We start from the raw sequence: 18024 nt of genomic DNA, 5'->3' as shown, positions 1-18024 counted from the left end.
ATGTGCTAGGACGGGTGCTAAAGGAGCATGGGGGGTTTTCGATCGACTGCTGGCCTGGGTTTGCCTTGCAAGTCGACATTCGTTACACAGGTGACCGAGACTGGTCCACAGGTATGGGATCCGCACGCGGAAGGAGTTCAAAGCAAGAGCCGCAGGCAGCGGTTGACGATACGATCGGCCATTCTTGCGCGACTGAGTACATCTCGTGGGATGGATTGCAGATGTGCGTATCCTGCAGAACGGCTGTGCTTGCGTCGAGAGAGCCGAGTCGGACAAGTTGATCGAAGAACCTACCTCGAGTGGACGATACCAGAGAACAGGCGAGTCTCGGGGTGAACCGAGGTGGTCGCCGTGCTTGTGATTGTCGTAGTGATGTCCGAGTCGAGAGTGCTGCGAAACAGGGAGATGGATGATGAGTAGTCGCGCGCGCTGATGACCAGCTTGTTGCTCCTTTCCACGCCGTCGCCTCTACCTCCGGAGCCGAGTCTCGCGATGGCAGCTCCGTTGACGATACCACACAAAACAGCTGCGACGACGAGCGCATCGCCGGCAGCGCCTCCGAGTTCGGTCGGGTCCTCGAGTTCACCGCCTCCTCTCGCGCCGTCGTCCCCTCGCTCACCACGATCTCCCATCTCCGAGCACGCGCCGTTGCCGCCAGTCGAGCTATTGCCGCTGCACCATGCCGCCCAAGTCAACGACCTCGCCTTTCTCGACCGATTCCCGCCCGCTGCGTCTGCGTCTTCATCCTCGTCTCCACGGCCACACGACCGGCCTTCGGTCCCACCAGAGCTCGACGTCAACCTGACTGATGCGCAAGGGATCACTGCGCTACATTGGGCCGCGATCAATGGCCACTTGTACTTTGTCAAGCGTTTGCTCGACCTCGGCGCTCAAGTCGACCAACGCGGCGGCGAGCTGTCCGGTACGGCCCTCATGTGGGCAGCACGCAACGGTCACCTCGCGATCGTTCACCTCTTGCTCAAACACTCGTCCGACCCAACTTGGACCGATTCACAGTCGTTCAACTGCCTGCACCTCGCGACGCACTCGTCTTCGGCATACCTCCTCGCGTACCTCCTGTTCACGATACAGCCCATCTCGGTCGACACTCCCGATCAACAGGGACACACTTCCCTCGCATGGGCGTGCTATCAAGGAGATGCCATCTCGGTTGAACTGTTGCTCAAAGCCGGTGCATCGCCATCCCGTCCAGACCATGCCGGGCTCACCCCGTTGCACTGGGCCGTCACAAAGGGCAACTCGGCATGCATCAAACGTATCATCCAAGCTGGGGCTCGACTCGACGACCGCGATCAGCTTGGGAAAACCCCCCGCGATATGGCGATCGAATTAAAAAACTTTGGCAGTTACAAACGCGCGTTGCAAGAGTGTCGCCTCGACGAGTTTGGCAAACCGGAAGACTTGCCCTTCAAAGATCCTCGACACACTCAATGGGTCATCTTTGCCGTACCGTTCGTCGGCATGGCCGTCATGGCGAAAACGTTTCAGCTCGCTCCCAACCCGTGGATTGGATGGATCGTGTTTGCACTCGAAGCGTACGGCCTGCACTACACTGTCACGAAAGTGTTGCTCGGGATCAAGAACCCGAATCAATCGGACCGAATCACAAAGAGCAACTACTTGTGCGCAATCATCGTTGCGAGTCTCGTGTGGGTTGCATGGGTTTGGATCACGCGATACTTGCGTGAGTTGCGCGGCGTTCTCTCTCTCACGTGTTGTCCGTGACGAACTGATAGGTTCCGAGGCCGGACATGCAGACGTTCCAAATTACGGCACGACCAATTTCCTGTTTGCAACGTCCATTTCGACCTGCGCCTACAATTTCTATCGAGCAATCACGCTCAACCCTGGTCGAGTGTCACCATCCGCGAACGACGTTGAATTGAAAGACGTGATAGAAGGCTTGGTCGAACAGGGCAACTTTAACGGGATGAACTTTTGTTTGACGTGTCTCGTCAAGAGGCCGTTGAGGTCGAAACACAGTTATGCGACGGGTCAATGCGTTGGCAGGTTTGACCAGTTGAGTCGGGGTTCCTTTTGTCGTGACAGCCCCAGAGAAAGTGGTGATTCGCTGATTCGAGTACTACTGCAGTTACTGCCCCTGGGTCTGGAACGACAGTGAGCCCCTTCCGGCATGGTTCTTTTCCCTCTCTTGATTCAAGGCTGATGAAAGCTCCTTCTATCTAGTTGGTGTCGACAATCATCGCCAATTCTTGTTGTTCTTGTCTTCCCTCGTGATCGGCGTCTTGCTCTTCATTCGACTTTCGATAGGCTGCAAGTCTCCTTCTTTCTCGGTGCTGTAGATCAACACTGACGCTTCGGGATGACATACGGGTGTCGCAGATTTTGCACTATCGCCTTCACTACCTATCGATGCTTCGTGTTCGTTCGTGCCAACTCCGTTGTGCCAAGCGATCGAATTCGACACGTTCGCCCTCGCGATCACGGTGTGGGCTGCGTTGCAGTTGACGTGGACCGTCATCTTGCTCGGAGTGCAAATATGGCAAATCTCGAAACAAGTCACGACGCTCGAAGTCAGCAATTTGGGTCGATACGGATACATGGGAGGCAAGGTGAAACAACACAAAATCATACCCTCTCTCACGAAATAGTCCCTGACGACAAGTTCAATGACAAAAAAAACACCTTACAGCCTGGCATCTCGGCTCCTCATCAACAAGGAGCGGTTGCGAAATTCGAAGCTGCGAGACAATCTGCCGCCGTGGCGAACCTCGACCATACTCTCAATTCTCAAGGTACTGCAGGAGATGCCGACAGTACTTTGAACGATCCGACTTCGTTGAGTCACGCACCAACGAGAACTTCTTCAAGACCTTCAGGAGCGTTTGGGTTCTTGTTGAAACTCTTGGGACTCGATCGATTTGGAGCAACGGCTCGAGCAGCTCATTCACACTCGCATTCTCAAAGAGGTTCGCAACAGCAACAACAACAAGAGAACCCGTTCGATTTGGGGTGCAAAACCAACTGTTTGGATTTCTGGCAACGAGGTGGACAATTGGGGATCAAGTGGAACGATCCAAATTTCGAAATCCCTGTTGGAGGGTTTGCAAAGAGATTACCTTTGAGGGAAGGCAGGAAGGATACAAGTCGAGCCGAATACGAGCGAGTCGCTATGGAGGAAGTTTAGTTTCTTTGTTGTACACTTTCACCGAATTTTTGCTCGCAAACCTGCACTTGCCCTTTTTTTTAACAAAGGCTCTAATTAAATCAAGTAGAGAAGCGGCAGAAGCGATGAGAAACTTTCAGGCGTGGTCAGAGGCCAACGCGATTTGGGATCATTCAACTTGAATTGACATCTCGCCTTTGACAACAAATGTCACTTGAACCGCCGACTGCAGTGCCAGTGCGGCTCAAGTCTCCTCCAGAACTACTACAGCTGCTTCCGACTGAAGTACGAGCGCGTCATGTCTCGATACGCGTACGAACCGACAAGAAGATGAACAGTCTCATCAAGTTCTCTCTCACGGCCCTACGCGTCAGCTGTTCCCTCCTTCTCGAGACCTCAGTGATCTGGAATCACAAGGCTGAAACATGCGAGGGGTTACTGCCACAGGATGAGCCAGATGTACCGATCGTCCTGCACTGCTTCCCTTCCACTTCCTTCACTCGACCTGATCCTGTTCCGACAGCAACGCATGGAGAGACCAAATCAAAGGGCGCTTTGCAAGGGACTCTGGCGATCCCAAAGCTGGTCTCGGTTGTTGAAGTGATCAAGCGCGAATATCAACTCGTCCTACAATCCGTCCCATCGACGCTCATCATCAACGACACGAACGATCCTTCCAACAAGGGTAAAGGGAAAGCGGTGGAAGATCAAGCGGGACAAGATCGGGAAACTCGACAAGGGTTGCATCAGTATTCACTCTTGACGACGTTTGAAACGTTGGGCATCGTAGGCATTCCTCGACAAGTCGAACAAGATCCCGAGCTTGAACGAGAACGTCAAGAGCTCGTACAGATGCAGTGGTTGACAGGCAAGAGTGGGAAACAGAAAAAGTCCATTTCACCATCTTTTTTCCTGGATCTCGACCATGTGCTGATGAATAGCAAGTTGGAACAGGCCTCGAATGAAACACTCGCCATGTTTGGTGATCGTCTTGAGTACACGGCCCGAACCTCAACTCGATCAAGACGCCCAGTTCACGTAGGTCTAACAGTCGTAGCCTTGAACGAACGTTTTCTGTGAGCTGACTCTAGCTCGCACGTGCGCCCGGACAATCAGGCACCAGCCGCCTCCGCCATTACCGAAGAAGCGAGCCGGCAAGCGACCGGCGGAAACAGAGGGAGCTACTGCAATGGACGAGAACCCCACGCCAGCGGGAAGCAAACGCAAACGGCGGCGTAGGAAGAAGAGCAAGACCGACGCCGTGAACGAATCAGAGCCGGTGAACCCACAGGGCGGAGCAATGGATATCGACGGCAGGGAAGCCGGAGTAGAAGCGAATTGAATTAACAATGATAAGAGGAAAAAATTCTACACATCGGCGACACCTCGATAGCTACGACTTGTGGGTGAGAGGGAAACCGTATTCGCCTAGAGGGCGCAGCACGATAGTTGGTCTTTTTCCTTCCAAAGAGAGAGATCGAAAGGGACACAGTACCTGTGCATTCGGCTACGAGGGCCCGAAGGGAGGAAACTTTGCGTCCGAACCTCTCGCCGAGTTTCGCGAGTTTGAGAAAGGACAATCTCAGCATCGACGTCACTTCTGTCCTCGCAGACACAGGATCCGGCGTCAGTCTCGTCAATGTTTTGGAACGGTGCAGGGGGCGGGACTCACCCAGCATCTTCCCTAAACCTGTTTTTGACAAAGGTTGTGAGACCCTATCAAGCGGACACGCATCGAATGAAGACCAACCGTTGTCTACTTGCTCAAGACGAGCCTTCTCCCTCGTCAACGACCGATATTGGCCCAGCTCATCGTTTGCGACTTGCAAAACGCGAAGTCGAAACTGGTCCGGATCCTGTCGACAGTACGAAAGTCCATCAGTACTTTCACCGTCAACAGGCTCGATGGAAGTGACGAACTAGATCTTCTCGTGCGAGCTCATTTTCGAGCTTCTTCAGCCAGACATAAGCTAGTCGCTTGACGGTCAATGCGATCTGATCGTTGCGATCTTTCTCTACAGCGACATGTTGTGAGCAGTACAGTCATACTTTCTAAGCTATGCGACTCACTAACGTAGCCTGTGACTCCTGTCAAAAATGGTGGAAGAGCTGCAAGAGGGAGAACGAAATGAGAACGGACCGTGCTTGTTTGCTATGAGATCCTCGAGGTGGTCTGAGAGGTCCCGATATTCTCCTATACGATAGCGAGCCGCAATTCTGGTCCGTAGTTGCGAAAGCGAGCATATCGTATCGAGTACAACTGGGTGTCGCCAGGCCCCTGGTCTTGGGGCAGGGGCAAATTGATTACGCGAACGATCCTCGATGGACATGCTGGCGGAGGGACGAAGGTCAAGTAGCTTTTTCCAAGATTGATAGCTGGCCAAGGAGCCGGCGAGAATCAGTGGCAGGGAAGTAGAAAGCCGGAGAAAGAGGCGAAAGAGATAGACTCGGTTTTTACTGGTCTCGCACAGCCTCTGAGGGCACTACGGAATTGATCGCGGGGCGAGCCAAATGAGCGCACGAAAGCACAGACGAAAACAGCATAGCTGAGGGAAATCCCGCGCATTGACCCCCATGGTAAGGCGAATTCCCCTCAGGCCTCAGGACAGGCTCGCGCTCACCACGTCCGAAATTGCGAGTTGACTTTTTCTTTTCCTGTACACGAGTCTGAAGAGTACAAACGAGAACTTGATGCCGTGCGAGAGGCGTGATTAGGATAATTAAGCAGGGAGTGTAGGATACATGATCGAGAGGCGGGAAACAATGGGGATCGAGTGAGAAGCGGCAGGGACCGATCTCATCTTATCGAGAGGGTTCAAGGGTTCAGTGCTAGTGACTGCCGCGAGACGTGGTAGGGTGAAGATGGTCTTGACCCGCCAGCTCGGTGGAGACCTTGCGATGTGCGAGCGTACTTCCGGCAGTCGAGCCCACCGTCGAGAGGGCCGATCCACCACCCATGTTGTGCAGCTGGATCATCTGCCCCAGCATACTCTCGATTCGCATGTTGGATTGTTCAAGTAGACCGACCCGGTCGAGAGGTTGTTCGATGATGACCGATGAGATTGACGCCTGAGGACTGAGGGGTGCTCCTCCTCCTGGGACTCCGCTCATGTGACTCGGCTGTTGGTGAAGGGGTGCATCGTTTCCGATTCCTCCCACCTGCTTCTCAGCGGATCCTTCGGCGTTGTTTGCTCCCGGATCGTCGAGAAGCATCTTGGAAGCATCGGGCGTACCCTACATTTCGACAAGCCTGTCAGTACTGTTACTGCTTGAATTATTCGTAAGAGACTCTTACGGCAGCACGAGGACCGAGCTCGAAGTGAATCCACTGAATAATCTTCCAGAACGCAACAGCTACACCGGCTCCCAACGCGGGACCAAGCTGTTCAGAACGCCAAGATCGTCAGCGTTGACCGCGTGTAACGAAGACCGAGTTAGATCGTACCCAGTAGATCCAGTGGTAGGTATCGAACTGTCCGATAACCACGTCGGGGCCGATCGAACGAGCTGGGTTCAGAGCTGAAGGCACAGGCAACTCAGTATCGCTCGGAACCCGGTGCTGAACTCCTGAATGGGACTTACAGCCACCAGTATAGAAACTGGAAAGTACAATAAGCGGTATGTCAGTTCAGCGCGCTAACCACGACCTACAACCTGGTGACTTACACGCCAACGAGTTCAGCGAGGAAGAGCGCAAGGCCGATAGAAATAGGGGCAGCACTCGCTCCCGCACTCTTGGCGCCGATCGCACTCTTCTCAACCGTCAACACGAGGCTGTCGGGCGGAGTAGGACGTAGGGGCCAAGTCAGCGATTTGTAGTCTTCAACAATCCGACCCGACTCACACAGTAAGCATGAGAATCATGGTCAAGAACATCTCGATGAAGAGTCCTCGAACGACTGAAGTGCCAGCTACGAGTGTTGTTCGAACGTTCAGGGGACTGAGAAGCACTGTAGTGAGCTGACCGGTCGCGGAAGTGGAAGCACGAGTCCGGCTCACCCTGGTAGTAAGCCCGAGCAGATAGCTGCACCAGCGATCGAGCCGAGAATCTGAGAAATGGTGAGTAGAATCGCTCGAACCGGCGTATGAGCTCCGATGAGTGCCAGACCCAACGAGATCTACGTTTCCTTTAAAGATAAGCCAAGTAGCCTCGAACCGAGCACGGAAAGTTGGAGTCGTACAGCAGGGTTGAAAACTCCTCCAGAGACACCGGCAAAGATCTGGATGTTGACAGACAGGGAGAACTGAGAAAGGTCCATGAACTGAGTCAGCAACACTCCAACGCATTATCAGAGCGACGACAGCTTACACCGAAAGACAGGGCGACGTAGAGCACTGTCGATGCAGACGTCAGGAGGGACATCCTGAGAGCCGTTGGATGAGAACGAAATGCGACTTACGAGACGAAGTATTGGGAGAGGGCTGGACGGCACCCTCCGACGCCGTTGCGCCTGAATCTGTTACAGAGGTCGCAGGTAGCGATGCCACGGTCGTTCCGGCAAAGGCGAAGAAGCAGAACAAGGTCGTGCCGACAAACTCGCCCAACATGGCGATTGCATCTGTTCCACATTTGCGAGATCAGCCAGAAAATTCGACATGTTACATTGTTGTTCTTTGAGCGCACGAGACTTGAGCAATCGCTGAGCGTTGCGATCTCCCTTGTGAGCGCCGACTCCCAAGTGCTTGCGAAGGTAAGTGCCGCCCCTGTGGTGCTCCGGTACCTTGACATTCGTCTGGAGGTTGTTCGCGCCTGGGTGATACGTTGGTAGATCTGACATCTTTGTTGTCGGGACCGTAGCTTGTATCGAGGAGGAGGAGGATCGGACCAAGCCTCGAAAAAGCGAATAAACCAATGACGAGGATTTTTTTGATTTTTCATTTCGAGGATGATCGACTCTGCTAAATATTCAGACAGGGGCTTCGGACAAGTCATTTCGGCGCGCGCAAATTAAATCGGATCCAAACGGTGCAAACGTTGCCGACGCCGCTGTCGGAAACCTTTCAACAGACGTACACACAATACACTGTACAGCATGTACAGTATCAGAGTAAGAGGCCGGAGATAGCTGGGGAATCTCGAAATAAAAATGGTCCGTGGTCCGCCTTCTCAACCCAACATTCACTGGTCGTCAGGTTTCAACGCTTTGATTCTAGCCCATGCTCCGATGGTGTAGCATAAGCGCATGTACAATACTGTCTTCGAACTCTGGTGCTGCTCGTTGATCTTCGGTTGAACAGCTCGAGCCCATTTGGAGAATCCGGAGAAGAAGGCAGGTGCTGCAGTGGCCTGTGGGCAGGTGATCCGTCAGCATCGAGTCCAGCTCAACGGTCAAAGACGCAGAGCCTGCGGGACGGTCGACTCGAGCTTGTCATGTTGACCAGCAGACGTCCGCTGAACGTATCGTGGTACGCTATGACCTGTCCCCCAAGGCGGACGCGGGACGTGCGCAGACTCGGCGCGCAGTCACGTCTCGCAGTAACGTCGCGCAGCAAGAGACGGACGACGCTCGTTCCGCTGGGTCTTGGTTTTCCCGTCTCTGTCTGGGTCCTCTCTTTCTTTCTCTTTCTCTCAACACACCGGTCCCACCCAGACTCCACAAGAACTGACATGCGCTTCCTTGCAATCACCTCAGTCTTGGCTCTTGCCGCCCTTGCTAACGGTAAGGGCATCTTTTCGCGGTCCTCTTCATTTTGATTACGCTTACACAGGCCGCTGTCTATTGACAGCTCAAGCGGCAGGCGAAGGCGAAGCTCCTGTAGCTGGTACGCCTGTCGAAGGCGTTCCGGCTGAAAGTGCCGCCGGCACAGAGGCAGCAGACCCGGCCACGGGTATGGCAACGCCTGTCGAGCCTGTCGAGGGGGCGACGGGTGAGCCCGCTGGTGCCACTGGCGTTCCTGGAGCTGGTGGACAAATGACAGAAGTCCCTGCCGCTGTGCAATCGTTCACCGCCGCCAATGGTGCAGCGCTCCAGTCTATCATGTCACAAGCCATGACCGATACTGTTAGTCTCCATAAAGTTTTCACTCTCTTAACCGGGTTTCGTGTGCTGACATTACTCCGACCCAGCCCGGAGCCTCGAAAGCAGCTCAGGCGCTTCTTTCGAGCGGCTATGCCAATCCTGAAATTTCGTCTTACATTGCAAACGAGTGCGTCGCCTTTGGCCCCCTTCGAAAAATGATCGGACGCCGATGCTGACGACAGGCATCTTTACAGCCCTACCTGGTCAGCGCTGGCCGCTCAGGTAACGGGTCTTGCCGAAGGTGCCACAGACACTGCCCTCGCTACCCCTCCGACCGGGACCGAGACGACTCCGTCTTCGGGCGTTGGCGCATCGGTCACTTCGGCCATCTCGTCGATCAAGAGCTCGGTCGCGCACGGAGCGTCAAAGTCATCGGACTCGGCGACCGCGAAACCGAGCGCTTCGAGTGACAACGCCAGTGCTGCCATTGGAGTCGAGGCGCACCTCGGGCTCGCTGCAAGTATCGCCGCAATCGTTGCCATTATGGCTTGAACAGCAAGAGGATCTAGACTATCTTTTATGGCTCAATCTCACGTAGATTGAAGCTCAAGCTTTCCAAATTTACTTTTTGTCCGCTGAAAAGCCTCGCTGTGGGAAGCGTACTTGATAAGCGCGCTCAGAGCTTCTCGGCGTGCCGGAGAGCTAAAAGCTTGCGAGCGGCCGCAGCAACAACCGGCAGTGGTACCGTGCTTCAGCAGAATAATCGAAGAGATTCGGTTGCAACTTGAATCGCGGCCAGGGGAGCTGACTCGAGAAGGAGGTCGAGGGGTAGCTCTCAGGCTATGACTTGCGCAGACTTGCGGATGAATGCGGCCGCTGTGCAATATTGTCGCGCGCGATTGTTTCTGATCATGACCCCCACTTCCGAACGAGACTAATCAATCCCAATCCAACGACGACTGAGTCGACAGTATAAGAGACCTCTACGAGCTCGCTGAGCCGCGACCCGACTGCTTGGAAACGACAGGCGCCAGAAACGAGGACAATCAGGTGCATCTTTATCCCTGCCGGCCGCGGGGCCTCGAGAGGGTCGCTCGATGGCGATTCTCAGCTATGCGACGGCGGCAGCATCCACAGCCTCATCGTACGCATTCCTCACAGGTACGCGCTCCGCTGCTGTCGCTGGATGAAGTTAGCAAAGTGCGAATCGCTGATAGCGGATCATTCTTTGCTATTCTGTTCCATCTACGTCGACTGCGGCTGGTTGGAACCTGCAGCAACATCGTACGTGCTCGGGAGCGGGCAGGATCGATCCGCCTCGAAGGAGAATGTCCCGCCCCTTGTCCCCTTGTCCTCGACTCGCTCCTCCGGTCCCTCCTCGAATCATGAGTCGAATCCGCACGCTTCGTGCCCAGCTTCACCAGCCAAGAAACTCACTCGGCACAACTCGTCCGCTCGACGATTGCCGAGCTACAACCCTGCCAAGATCGCTTCCTCCTCGCCGTCGTCCTCTTCGAGACCGTCTACCCCTCGGGCGTCAGCAGCAGCTGCAGTGAAAGCAAAGAAAGCGAGTCAGCGAGGAGAAGGGGAAGAGCTGGTCGATTCGATCAACCAGACCGAAGAGCTGTACGCTATCTTGGGCGTTGGGAAGAGGGCAAAACAAGAGGAGATTCGGCGAGGGTTCTTGAGCAGGAGTAGGATCTGTCATCCAGAGTCAGCCTGAGCTTCTTGAACTCATATGTATAGGCCATGAGTGCTGATCGCTTTGTGACGTACACCATGTTTAGCAAATTGCCGGACTACCCTCCTTCGACTACAGCTTTCCAGCGCCTCTCGTATGCATACGAGACACTCAGCAAACCAAGTTCGAGACGTATCTATGATCTGGGAGGACTAAAGTCATTCGATACTGGCAAGTAATGCCTGCTCGAACAGAGTGCACAAAAACTGGACTTCGGAACTGATTTTCTCATTCAACGTTCTAGCAGGCATGCCAAGTAGTTCATCAGCTGGTGGCGCGAATGCCGACGAGACTCTCAATGGAGTATTGCGTGGCATTATCAACGAAGTAGGTGATATTTGCCAATAGCCGCAGAAGAGCGACAAAGACTAACTAGCAATCGGAACCGACCAGTTCTTGAACGGCGATTTCGAGATGGTGAGGGTGTTTGTCAGTACGTGAAGTCGTTTGCCCATCCTCTCTCAGCATCACGAATACTGATAACAATGCTTCGCCCGCTTCAGCTGCCCTAAACGATGGGTCCCCCGGCCTCAATCTTGGCGAAGACGCAATCGACAACCTAGAGTCAGCCTTCGGCAAAGCTCGCGAGATTCTGCTTGGTGAGTTGTACATGCTTGCACATTCCGCCAGGCGAAATTGACTGGCCCCCTGCCGCAGCTGGACACAAGTATGCCCTGCTCGTCAAGTTTTCGCTCATCCGAATGTACGAGATTCAAATCAATCTTCGACGCTTGGGCTATTTCGACCTGTACGCGCGGCTGAGGTTGACGATCGAGTTGATGCGATGTATGGTCGAAGTGCCTCTGATCCTCGACAAGGCGATGCGAGAAGATGTCTCTCCGGCCCACACAAGTCCGGACCCGACCGAGCCAGCCTCTACGAGTTGGGCCGAGTCCGACGATAGGCAGGCAGGAGGACAAGACTATGACAGTACTACCGCGCATGGTCAATTGGAGAGAAGAGGGATCTTGGGTGCCAGGACAAAAGGCATGCTCGTTCTCACCTGTCGAGTACTGGAGAAAGCCGAGCGATGGACTGGCGGGACGACCTCCACCAGCTCCACTCGATCGACCTATTCTTGGGAAGACGATACATCCCCGAATCCTCCTTCCACATCGAAAACAGAACAAAGCAACAGCGATTCCGGTGACCAGGGGCGAGGCGAGTCTGGCACTCAATCTTCTCCTACCACAGAATCTGGTGCTGCTGCGTCACGAAACACTCCCTGATACCCTCCATCTTTTGTGTCTGTCCACCACTGCTCAATCTTCTCGATACCCTCGTCTTTTCTCGGTTCTCCTTTACCCACCACGTGTTTTGCTTCCCTCCGAATCGTTCGCAATCGCTTCTCCCTAGCTCTCTTTCTCTCTCCATGTCTCCTCCGCGTTCGTTGTCGTTGTGCAAATTCGTCTATCTTTCTCTTTCTTACTCCCTCATCCGAACTTCATCTATAGTATTTCACGCGATGTTTTCGGAATCGTACGCTTCAAGGAGAGACTGAACGTCAGCACGAGGATCTCTCTCTTCTGGAGCGCCACTCATTCCGGCGAGCTGCCAAGTATGCAACGGGATTGTCAGTCGCGATACCGACTAAAATCCAGGAGGGACTTACCCAGCGCATGGTCGGACGGCCGTGTGGACAAGCCTGCGGAATATCACGCGTCGCGCCTATCGTCAGCGATTGGTGATACCAGAGAATTCGAGGGACAGAAGAAGACGGACCCAAGGTTGATCCATTTGACCCATATGTCGAACGATCTGTTACTCAGAACAAGATAAGAGGTCAACCATGATCGACTACGCTATTCTGCATGGGTCAAGACGTACCGATGCCATTTGCTTCGCATTCAGCGCTTTGCCAATCATGACCGACTTGCGACAAGCTCGACTTGCAAACATCTTGCGAGTCTTGGAAGGTCTGATGATCTCCGTGCCGGCACGAGTTTTGATCAGGTCCAATAGTTCCTCAAAGTCTGCAAGAATGCGCTCCTGATTAGTTCAACTAGAAAAGCAAGCCAAGGCAGGGTGAGTACTCGCCTGCGATGTCAAACACAGTCTTGTTGCTGACGGGTTGAGCGGAAAGCTTGACCCGCTCGCCGACGTCAGCATCTTCGTCAATCACGACGTCGTACCCGTTCAACCTGAGCAAGTCGAGATGCTCGATAGCTGTGAGCTCGTCATGGGACGGAAGGTTCAGTACCCTTGGTCTGTTCGACAAATGAAAGTTCGATCAACTCAAGGGACAATGCAGCAGAGTGGAATGAAAAGAGCTCACGCCAGGAGGCGCTGAGATTGGATGACAGTTTCGGCTTGAAGTTTCTCGAAATTGTACTTTTCGTCCGAGGCATGTTGGTCGACAATAAACAAGTCATCGTGCCGTTGATCCTTTTCCATCACTGTCCGACGCGCGATGATGAAACCCAAATTGAACTGGCCGATAATGCTCATCGCATCGAAATCGTCTTTCGTCACAACCCGAGAAAGGGTTGCTGCCGCGGTGTCCTCTGACTCTTCGATGCCCGCGCCCACGAGATCTTGGAGCGATGCGGTCGATGGCGGAGATTGCGTATATGGGACGAGTCCAGGGGAGACTGGCGCAGACCATACGGAATCGAGCAAGTCGGAATCAAAAGTGAGTGTCGTGTCAGCGGCGACAAAGACTCCGGCGATCTCTGCAGGGGCTCCTCCGAATGGCGTCACGATCGAGGCGGTCTCGTTTCGCATAGCGCCTCCATCGAGGGAAGGTTGACGGGATTCTTCAATTGGCGACCCATGCACGCACGCACACGAAGACGCGATCACCTCGAGCTCGTCCTCCTCTTCATCGTGCTCGGGTACAGGCTCGGCTTCCCTGAAGCTGCTCTCAACGATCTCCATCTCTACGTCGTCTTCTTCTTCACCGACATCTTGTTCCGACTGCGCTTGCCGATTGCCCCGATTCCGTCGTGCGGTAAGGCAACCCTCCGGCTCTCCGCTCAGAGAATCCGATCGTGGTCTCTGAATGACTGCGAGTAGGTCGTCCCGTTTAGTAGTCTCGAGAGGTTCTTCGTCTTCGATTTCTTCGTCGAGCGACACCTCTTCGACTTCCTCTTGATCATCCCTACTCGTCCTCCCGGAAGCGCTAGGGTTGACAGAATGCTGAACTATGGCCCGAAACGACTGCAGTCCACTCTGCTGGGGTTTCCCTTCGCCCTTGCAAGCCGAGACCGCGCTCATACTGGTTGGAGTATCACGAACGAAAGCGAGTTGCGGCTGTCGGAGTCTTGCAGGCCGTGCGACTGCGGGACGGAGTGGCGAAGAAGGACTCGTTGGATGAGGAGCAGAGCGAGACTGGACCGGCCGTACTTCTGGTTCGGCATCCAATAACGGCGATGGTGAGGGGGAGGAGCGGAAGAGAGGTGTTGTGGCGCGCGAATCGGTATCACGGGAATGCTCAAGAGCAACTGGAGTAGTTCGAGAGCTTGTTGGAACCGTGCTCATTTCTTGTGCATCATGGTCCTCAGAGGGCGATGGTGACGACGAGGTCGAAGCGATCGGTCGGTCATCGTCTTTGGATGATAGTGTTCTGATTTCGGAAGCCCTCCGTTTTGGAGACGGCGGATTCGGGAGTTCGAAAGATTGTGCAGAATCGAACGCTGCGGCGAATTCGGGAGGCAGAGCGTTGCGATACGCAGAGGAAGAAGCGAACAGACTGGCATCGATCTCAACATCAAGGACATCGTCGGTTGGTGCCCGACTTGTCCCTGTCGAATCCATTGGTATCAGGCGATTCTCCCCCGAACCGGTGATGCCGACTGAATCTTCCGTCTTTCTCCGCTTCTTCGGTCGTTCGTCAGCCATGGTATCGGTATCGGCCTCGCTGGCAGGCAAGCTCTCGCTTTCTCTACCGGAGGCGGCTTCCTTTGCGCTCCTGCCGGAATCGATCTGGATCATCTCGAAAGTCGACTGTGAAGGTCTAAAGAATTCTTCCAAAGCAGACTTAGGGAAATGAGGACGTCAGCTTTCGAGAGAACAAAGCATCATGTGCGACGGTCTAGTCACCTTGAGCGCCGCGATCAAATTGCCTTCACTGTGCAAAAAGATTGTTCGCTTATCCGGGCTGACGTTGACATCATACGCATCTGTCGATCGAGTAAAGATTGGGTTGAGAAGAGCGCGTATCACGATAACGCTCTGTCACTTACCCGTTGCAAGCTGAAAGTCGGCGACGACGGAGGGGAATGATCCAGGCACGAAAGACTTGTACACTTCGTTGACTGCTCTCGCGATCTATCGATCCTTTGACACCGTCAGCCCAAGGCCTGTCCGTACCAGGTGAGCCGTACTCCACGAACCCTCGAAGGATGAAAAGGTCGACCGTTGATGTAGTAGAATTGGCGATTGCCCGAGGTGCGACCATTACCCGGACTTGGCTTGGAGATGAGTCCAATGACTTTGACCTCTGTCATGCTGCAGACCCCGGGTCTCGCTTTAGCAAGTGCCAATTTCGTCGTATAATTGATCTCGAAGCTTACGGGGGAGCGCCTTCGGTCCATCTCGTCACGCTCTTGTCTGCGGGTACTTCGAGATCGAGATTGATGTCCATCATAGTCTGAAGAGACTTGGGCGCAAATATTGACGAAAAGTTTGACCTCAAGGAAGGGGCGGCCGGCGCCTGTAAATGGGTCATTGTTTTGCTGCAACGAGCGCTGATTCAGCTCGGCGGAATCATCGTTGCGTGAATGATGGCGTCTCACGATTTGGTCGTGTTCTTGACTTCGAACCGGACTCCTGTTGATACGAGCGCGTACGCTTGCAACAGTTCGAGCGCCTTTCCGAATTCGCGTTTGGCGTTTTTGATGAGCTCTTTCCTCCTGACCGGCACCGTCTCGAACAACTTGTCCACTCTGATGGTTGTGCCTTTCGGACGAGCGGCTTTGCCTCCGATCACACATTCTCCGCTTCGAGTAAAGGTCAACGAGGTGCCAACAGGAGCTGTGGCAGCAGTGGATGTAACGAGAGACAAGCTCGCAGTGCCGCATAGGGACGACAGCGCTTCGCCCCTGAAGCCGAGAGTCGAGACGGACGCGAGGTCGGCAAATGAGGATAGTTTCGAAGTGTGATGCTTGAGGGCTGATCAACCCCGAGTAGGTTCAGTACGGACGTCTGTTGTAGACCAGAACAGTCTTGACTTGCCTATACCTGCCCAGTCTGCCTTGTCAATCCCCTTGCCATTGTCCGAGACTTCGATGGATTCGGTTCCATGCTCTTTGAATTTGACATCTGTCCGCCCAAGCGTCGTCAGCGACCTGCACCGCGCTGTCAATCCCAGTAGCCCTTACCGATTGACGTCGCGCCTGCATCCAGTGCATTCTCGACGAGTTCCTTGACTAACCTCCGATCAAGTGGGGGCAAAACAGAGTCAGCTGCAAGTCTTGCAGATACAGGGGCTGCTCAAGCGTACCAGCAGTTTGTAGATCGATAATCACCTGTCCGCTCGTAAGGCTGTGAATCGACGAGCGGTCGATCGCTGTCGAGTCGCGCACAGAGATCAAATGTCAGCCATCGCGTCAAGTACAGAGCGAGATCGAGCGTACCCTGAATGGACATGGCGAAGCCCTCAGGGGCGACAGATTCGCCTCGTCGTCAGAGAATGTGAACTGGAGTAAGAAAGGTAGCTCAGCAGACGCGCGCCGTCGAGTCTATCCTCGCACGTGACATTTCGCCTGATCAGAAATAAAATCTGAAGGGTCCTCTTCTCGCGCTTCTTCTTCCAGACTCATAATGATAAATAAATGCCTGCTCCTACTGCGTGACACTGTATCGAAGTCTATGATCAATATAATAGGGCTTCTATGCTCGAAGATCTCAATCTCGCTTCAATTGCCCGGGCCATTCGCCCTTTTTGTCCATTCCGAGTTCAACCTCGCCGACAACGATCCCTTGTCCCTTCTTGGCACCTTCTCCCTCCTCGACGAGCCACTGCAGCTTCTCCTTGGCAGAGAGTTTTTGAACAATCTCCCAATTTTGTTTGCCGTGTTGTGCGCCGTAACCAGCCAAAGCGATCGCTCGATGAGGAGAGATCGTACGTCGATTGTGTTTCATGACGACGTGCGAAAGAACCAGGGCGTATGTAGTCACCGCCCCTGTTTTCGGATGAGGCAAGGAGTGGAAACGCGTCTGAACGTAAAGCTAGAACAACTCGCAAAATAAACGTCAGGCTTGGGGCTGTTGATGTGTACCCGTACGTAGGAACTCACCCATTTCTTGTCGTATCCGAGGAGAGAGTTCTCGACTGTAAACTTGCCCATGATTGGGATTTCTTTCTTGTACTCGAACGAAGTCGCCCCCAATGCAAAGGTCGCTCCCGGGATCATGTATGTTTCACCGATCAACTGAACGACGAACGGTCCTCGGACATGGTCGACCGTCACGGCGTACTCCGAATTGGACAGGTGTAGTCCAAACGAATCGCAACCTGCCAGAACAAACCGAATGAGTTTCGAAATCTCGAGTACATTAGTCAAGAATTTTCCAAGTCAACTACTCACTGTCGGGAGTGGCACGGAAAGATCGGCTCAGCTGTTTCACTCACGAAAAAAGATGTTCAGCTGCGGTTTAGATGACTTTGGAGCAAACATTCAGAACAACTGACCGTAAACTTCTGTACATCCTCAACGCCGATCCTCCAGTTCTTCCACACTCTTCCAAGTTTGACCTCCCATTGGAACCGGATCTGTAGCAGTGAGAAATCGTGAGCTCGTCAACCTCTCTCTCGATTGATCGCTCAGGGAAAAGAAGAATCGAGCGCTAAACATACGAAAGGCCAAATGATGCGCAAATGCCACACGCCGGGGAAATGTTGAATGTTGACCGCGAGCAAGAGCCAAAACGCGTACTTGATCGGACCAGGAATGGTCGAAGGTAGGACCGACAGGATTGTCGACATTGTTGGGTGAAGCGATGCGGGGACGAGCGACGACATGCTGGACGTTGCGGAATGGTCTCACTAGAGAACCTACAAGCACTCTTTTATGGTCTTCTAAAGAGTGGCTTGAGCGTCGGAGTGAGGAGGAACGAGCAAAGGATGACAGATCCGCCTCGGCTACAGAAATTCGTTCGGTCACGGGTAATCGGCTTGATCGCCGAATTACGGACTTCGAGAGGCTTGGCGCGTTCGTTTGCGCCGGGATCTC

The 18024-nt window shown here is 53.9% G+C and overlaps 7 protein-coding genes across 7 annotated transcripts; 4 read left to right on the top strand and 3 right to left on the bottom strand.

The window, feature by feature from the left end:
• Positions 1–492: 492 nt before the first annotated feature.
• JCM15063_004768 (ankyrin repeat domain-containing DHHC palmitoyltransferase family protein) lies at positions 493–3169 on the top strand (the record flags this gene model as incomplete). Its single annotated transcript, XM_076677428.1, has 5 exons — positions 493–1705; positions 1779–2040; positions 2114–2139; positions 2365–2594; positions 2675–3169. 5 exons carry the CDS (start codon positions 493–495, stop codon positions 3167–3169), a joined length of 2226 nt encoding a protein of 741 aa, XP_076535514.1.
• A 186-nt stretch (positions 3170–3355) lies between these two features.
• Positions 3356–4490, top strand: JCM15063_004767 (uncharacterized protein; the record flags this gene model as incomplete). Its single annotated transcript, XM_076677427.1, has 3 exons — positions 3356–4022; positions 4090–4186; positions 4265–4490. 3 exons carry the CDS (start codon positions 3356–3358, stop codon positions 4488–4490), a joined length of 990 nt encoding a protein of 329 aa, XP_076535513.1.
• A 1487-nt stretch (positions 4491–5977) lies between these two features.
• JCM15063_004766 (uncharacterized protein) lies at positions 5978–7926 on the bottom strand (the record flags this gene model as incomplete). Its single annotated transcript, XM_076677426.1, has 11 exons — positions 5978–6382; positions 6444–6530; positions 6594–6667; positions 6731–6747; positions 6815–6922; positions 6993–7088; positions 7148–7266; positions 7330–7392; positions 7458–7483; positions 7549–7707; positions 7773–7926. 11 exons carry the CDS (start codon positions 7924–7926, stop codon positions 5978–5980), a joined length of 1308 nt encoding a protein of 435 aa, XP_076535512.1.
• An 830-nt stretch (positions 7927–8756) lies between these two features.
• On the top strand, positions 8757–9660 carry JCM15063_004765 (uncharacterized protein; the record flags this gene model as incomplete). The annotated part of the gene is made up of 4 exons (XM_076677425.1): positions 8757–8808; positions 8876–9150; positions 9216–9295; positions 9363–9660. 4 exons carry the CDS (start codon positions 8757–8759, stop codon positions 9658–9660), a joined length of 705 nt encoding a protein of 234 aa, XP_076535511.1.
• A 545-nt stretch (positions 9661–10205) lies between these two features.
• On the top strand, positions 10206–12078 carry JCM15063_004764 (uncharacterized protein; the record flags this gene model as incomplete). The annotated part of the gene is made up of 7 exons (XM_076677424.1): positions 10206–10269; positions 10386–10821; positions 10896–11020; positions 11094–11176; positions 11243–11282; positions 11353–11448; positions 11507–12078. 7 exons carry the CDS (start codon positions 10206–10208, stop codon positions 12076–12078), a joined length of 1416 nt encoding a protein of 471 aa, XP_076535510.1.
• A 229-nt stretch (positions 12079–12307) lies between these two features.
• PMS1 (ATP-binding mismatch repair protein) lies at positions 12308–16438 on the bottom strand (the record flags this gene model as incomplete). Its single annotated transcript, XM_076677423.1, has 15 exons — positions 12308–12400; positions 12462–12494; positions 12572–12607; positions 12677–12822; positions 12887–13056; positions 13125–14827; positions 14891–14970; positions 15034–15118; positions 15184–15298; positions 15364–15525; positions 15586–15961; positions 16025–16111; positions 16171–16218; positions 16293–16358; positions 16426–16438. 15 exons carry the CDS (start codon positions 16436–16438, stop codon positions 12308–12310), a joined length of 3213 nt encoding a protein of 1070 aa, XP_076535509.1.
• Positions 16439–16696: 258 nt separating this feature from the next.
• Positions 16697–17813, bottom strand: JCM15063_004762 (uncharacterized protein; the record flags this gene model as incomplete). The annotated part of the gene is made up of 5 exons (XM_076677422.1): positions 16697–17020; positions 17089–17306; positions 17380–17410; positions 17484–17564; positions 17649–17813. The coding sequence occupies 5 exons, from the start codon at positions 17811–17813 to the stop codon at positions 16697–16699; spliced, it is 819 nt and encodes a 272-aa protein (XP_076535508.1).
• Positions 17814–18024: the final 211 nt, after the last annotated feature.

The sequence above is a fragment of the Sporobolomyces koalae genome, assembly GCF_050403365.1.
Source record: "Sporobolomyces koalae JCM15063 DNA, S_koalae_JCM15063T_v1_ctg8, whole genome shotgun sequence".
Classification (NCBI taxonomy): Eukaryota; Fungi; Basidiomycota; class Microbotryomycetes; order Sporidiobolales; family Sporidiobolaceae; genus Sporobolomyces; species Sporobolomyces koalae.
Note: the sequence above shows the minus strand (reverse complement) of the source record. Positions and strands in the feature narration are given on the sequence as shown.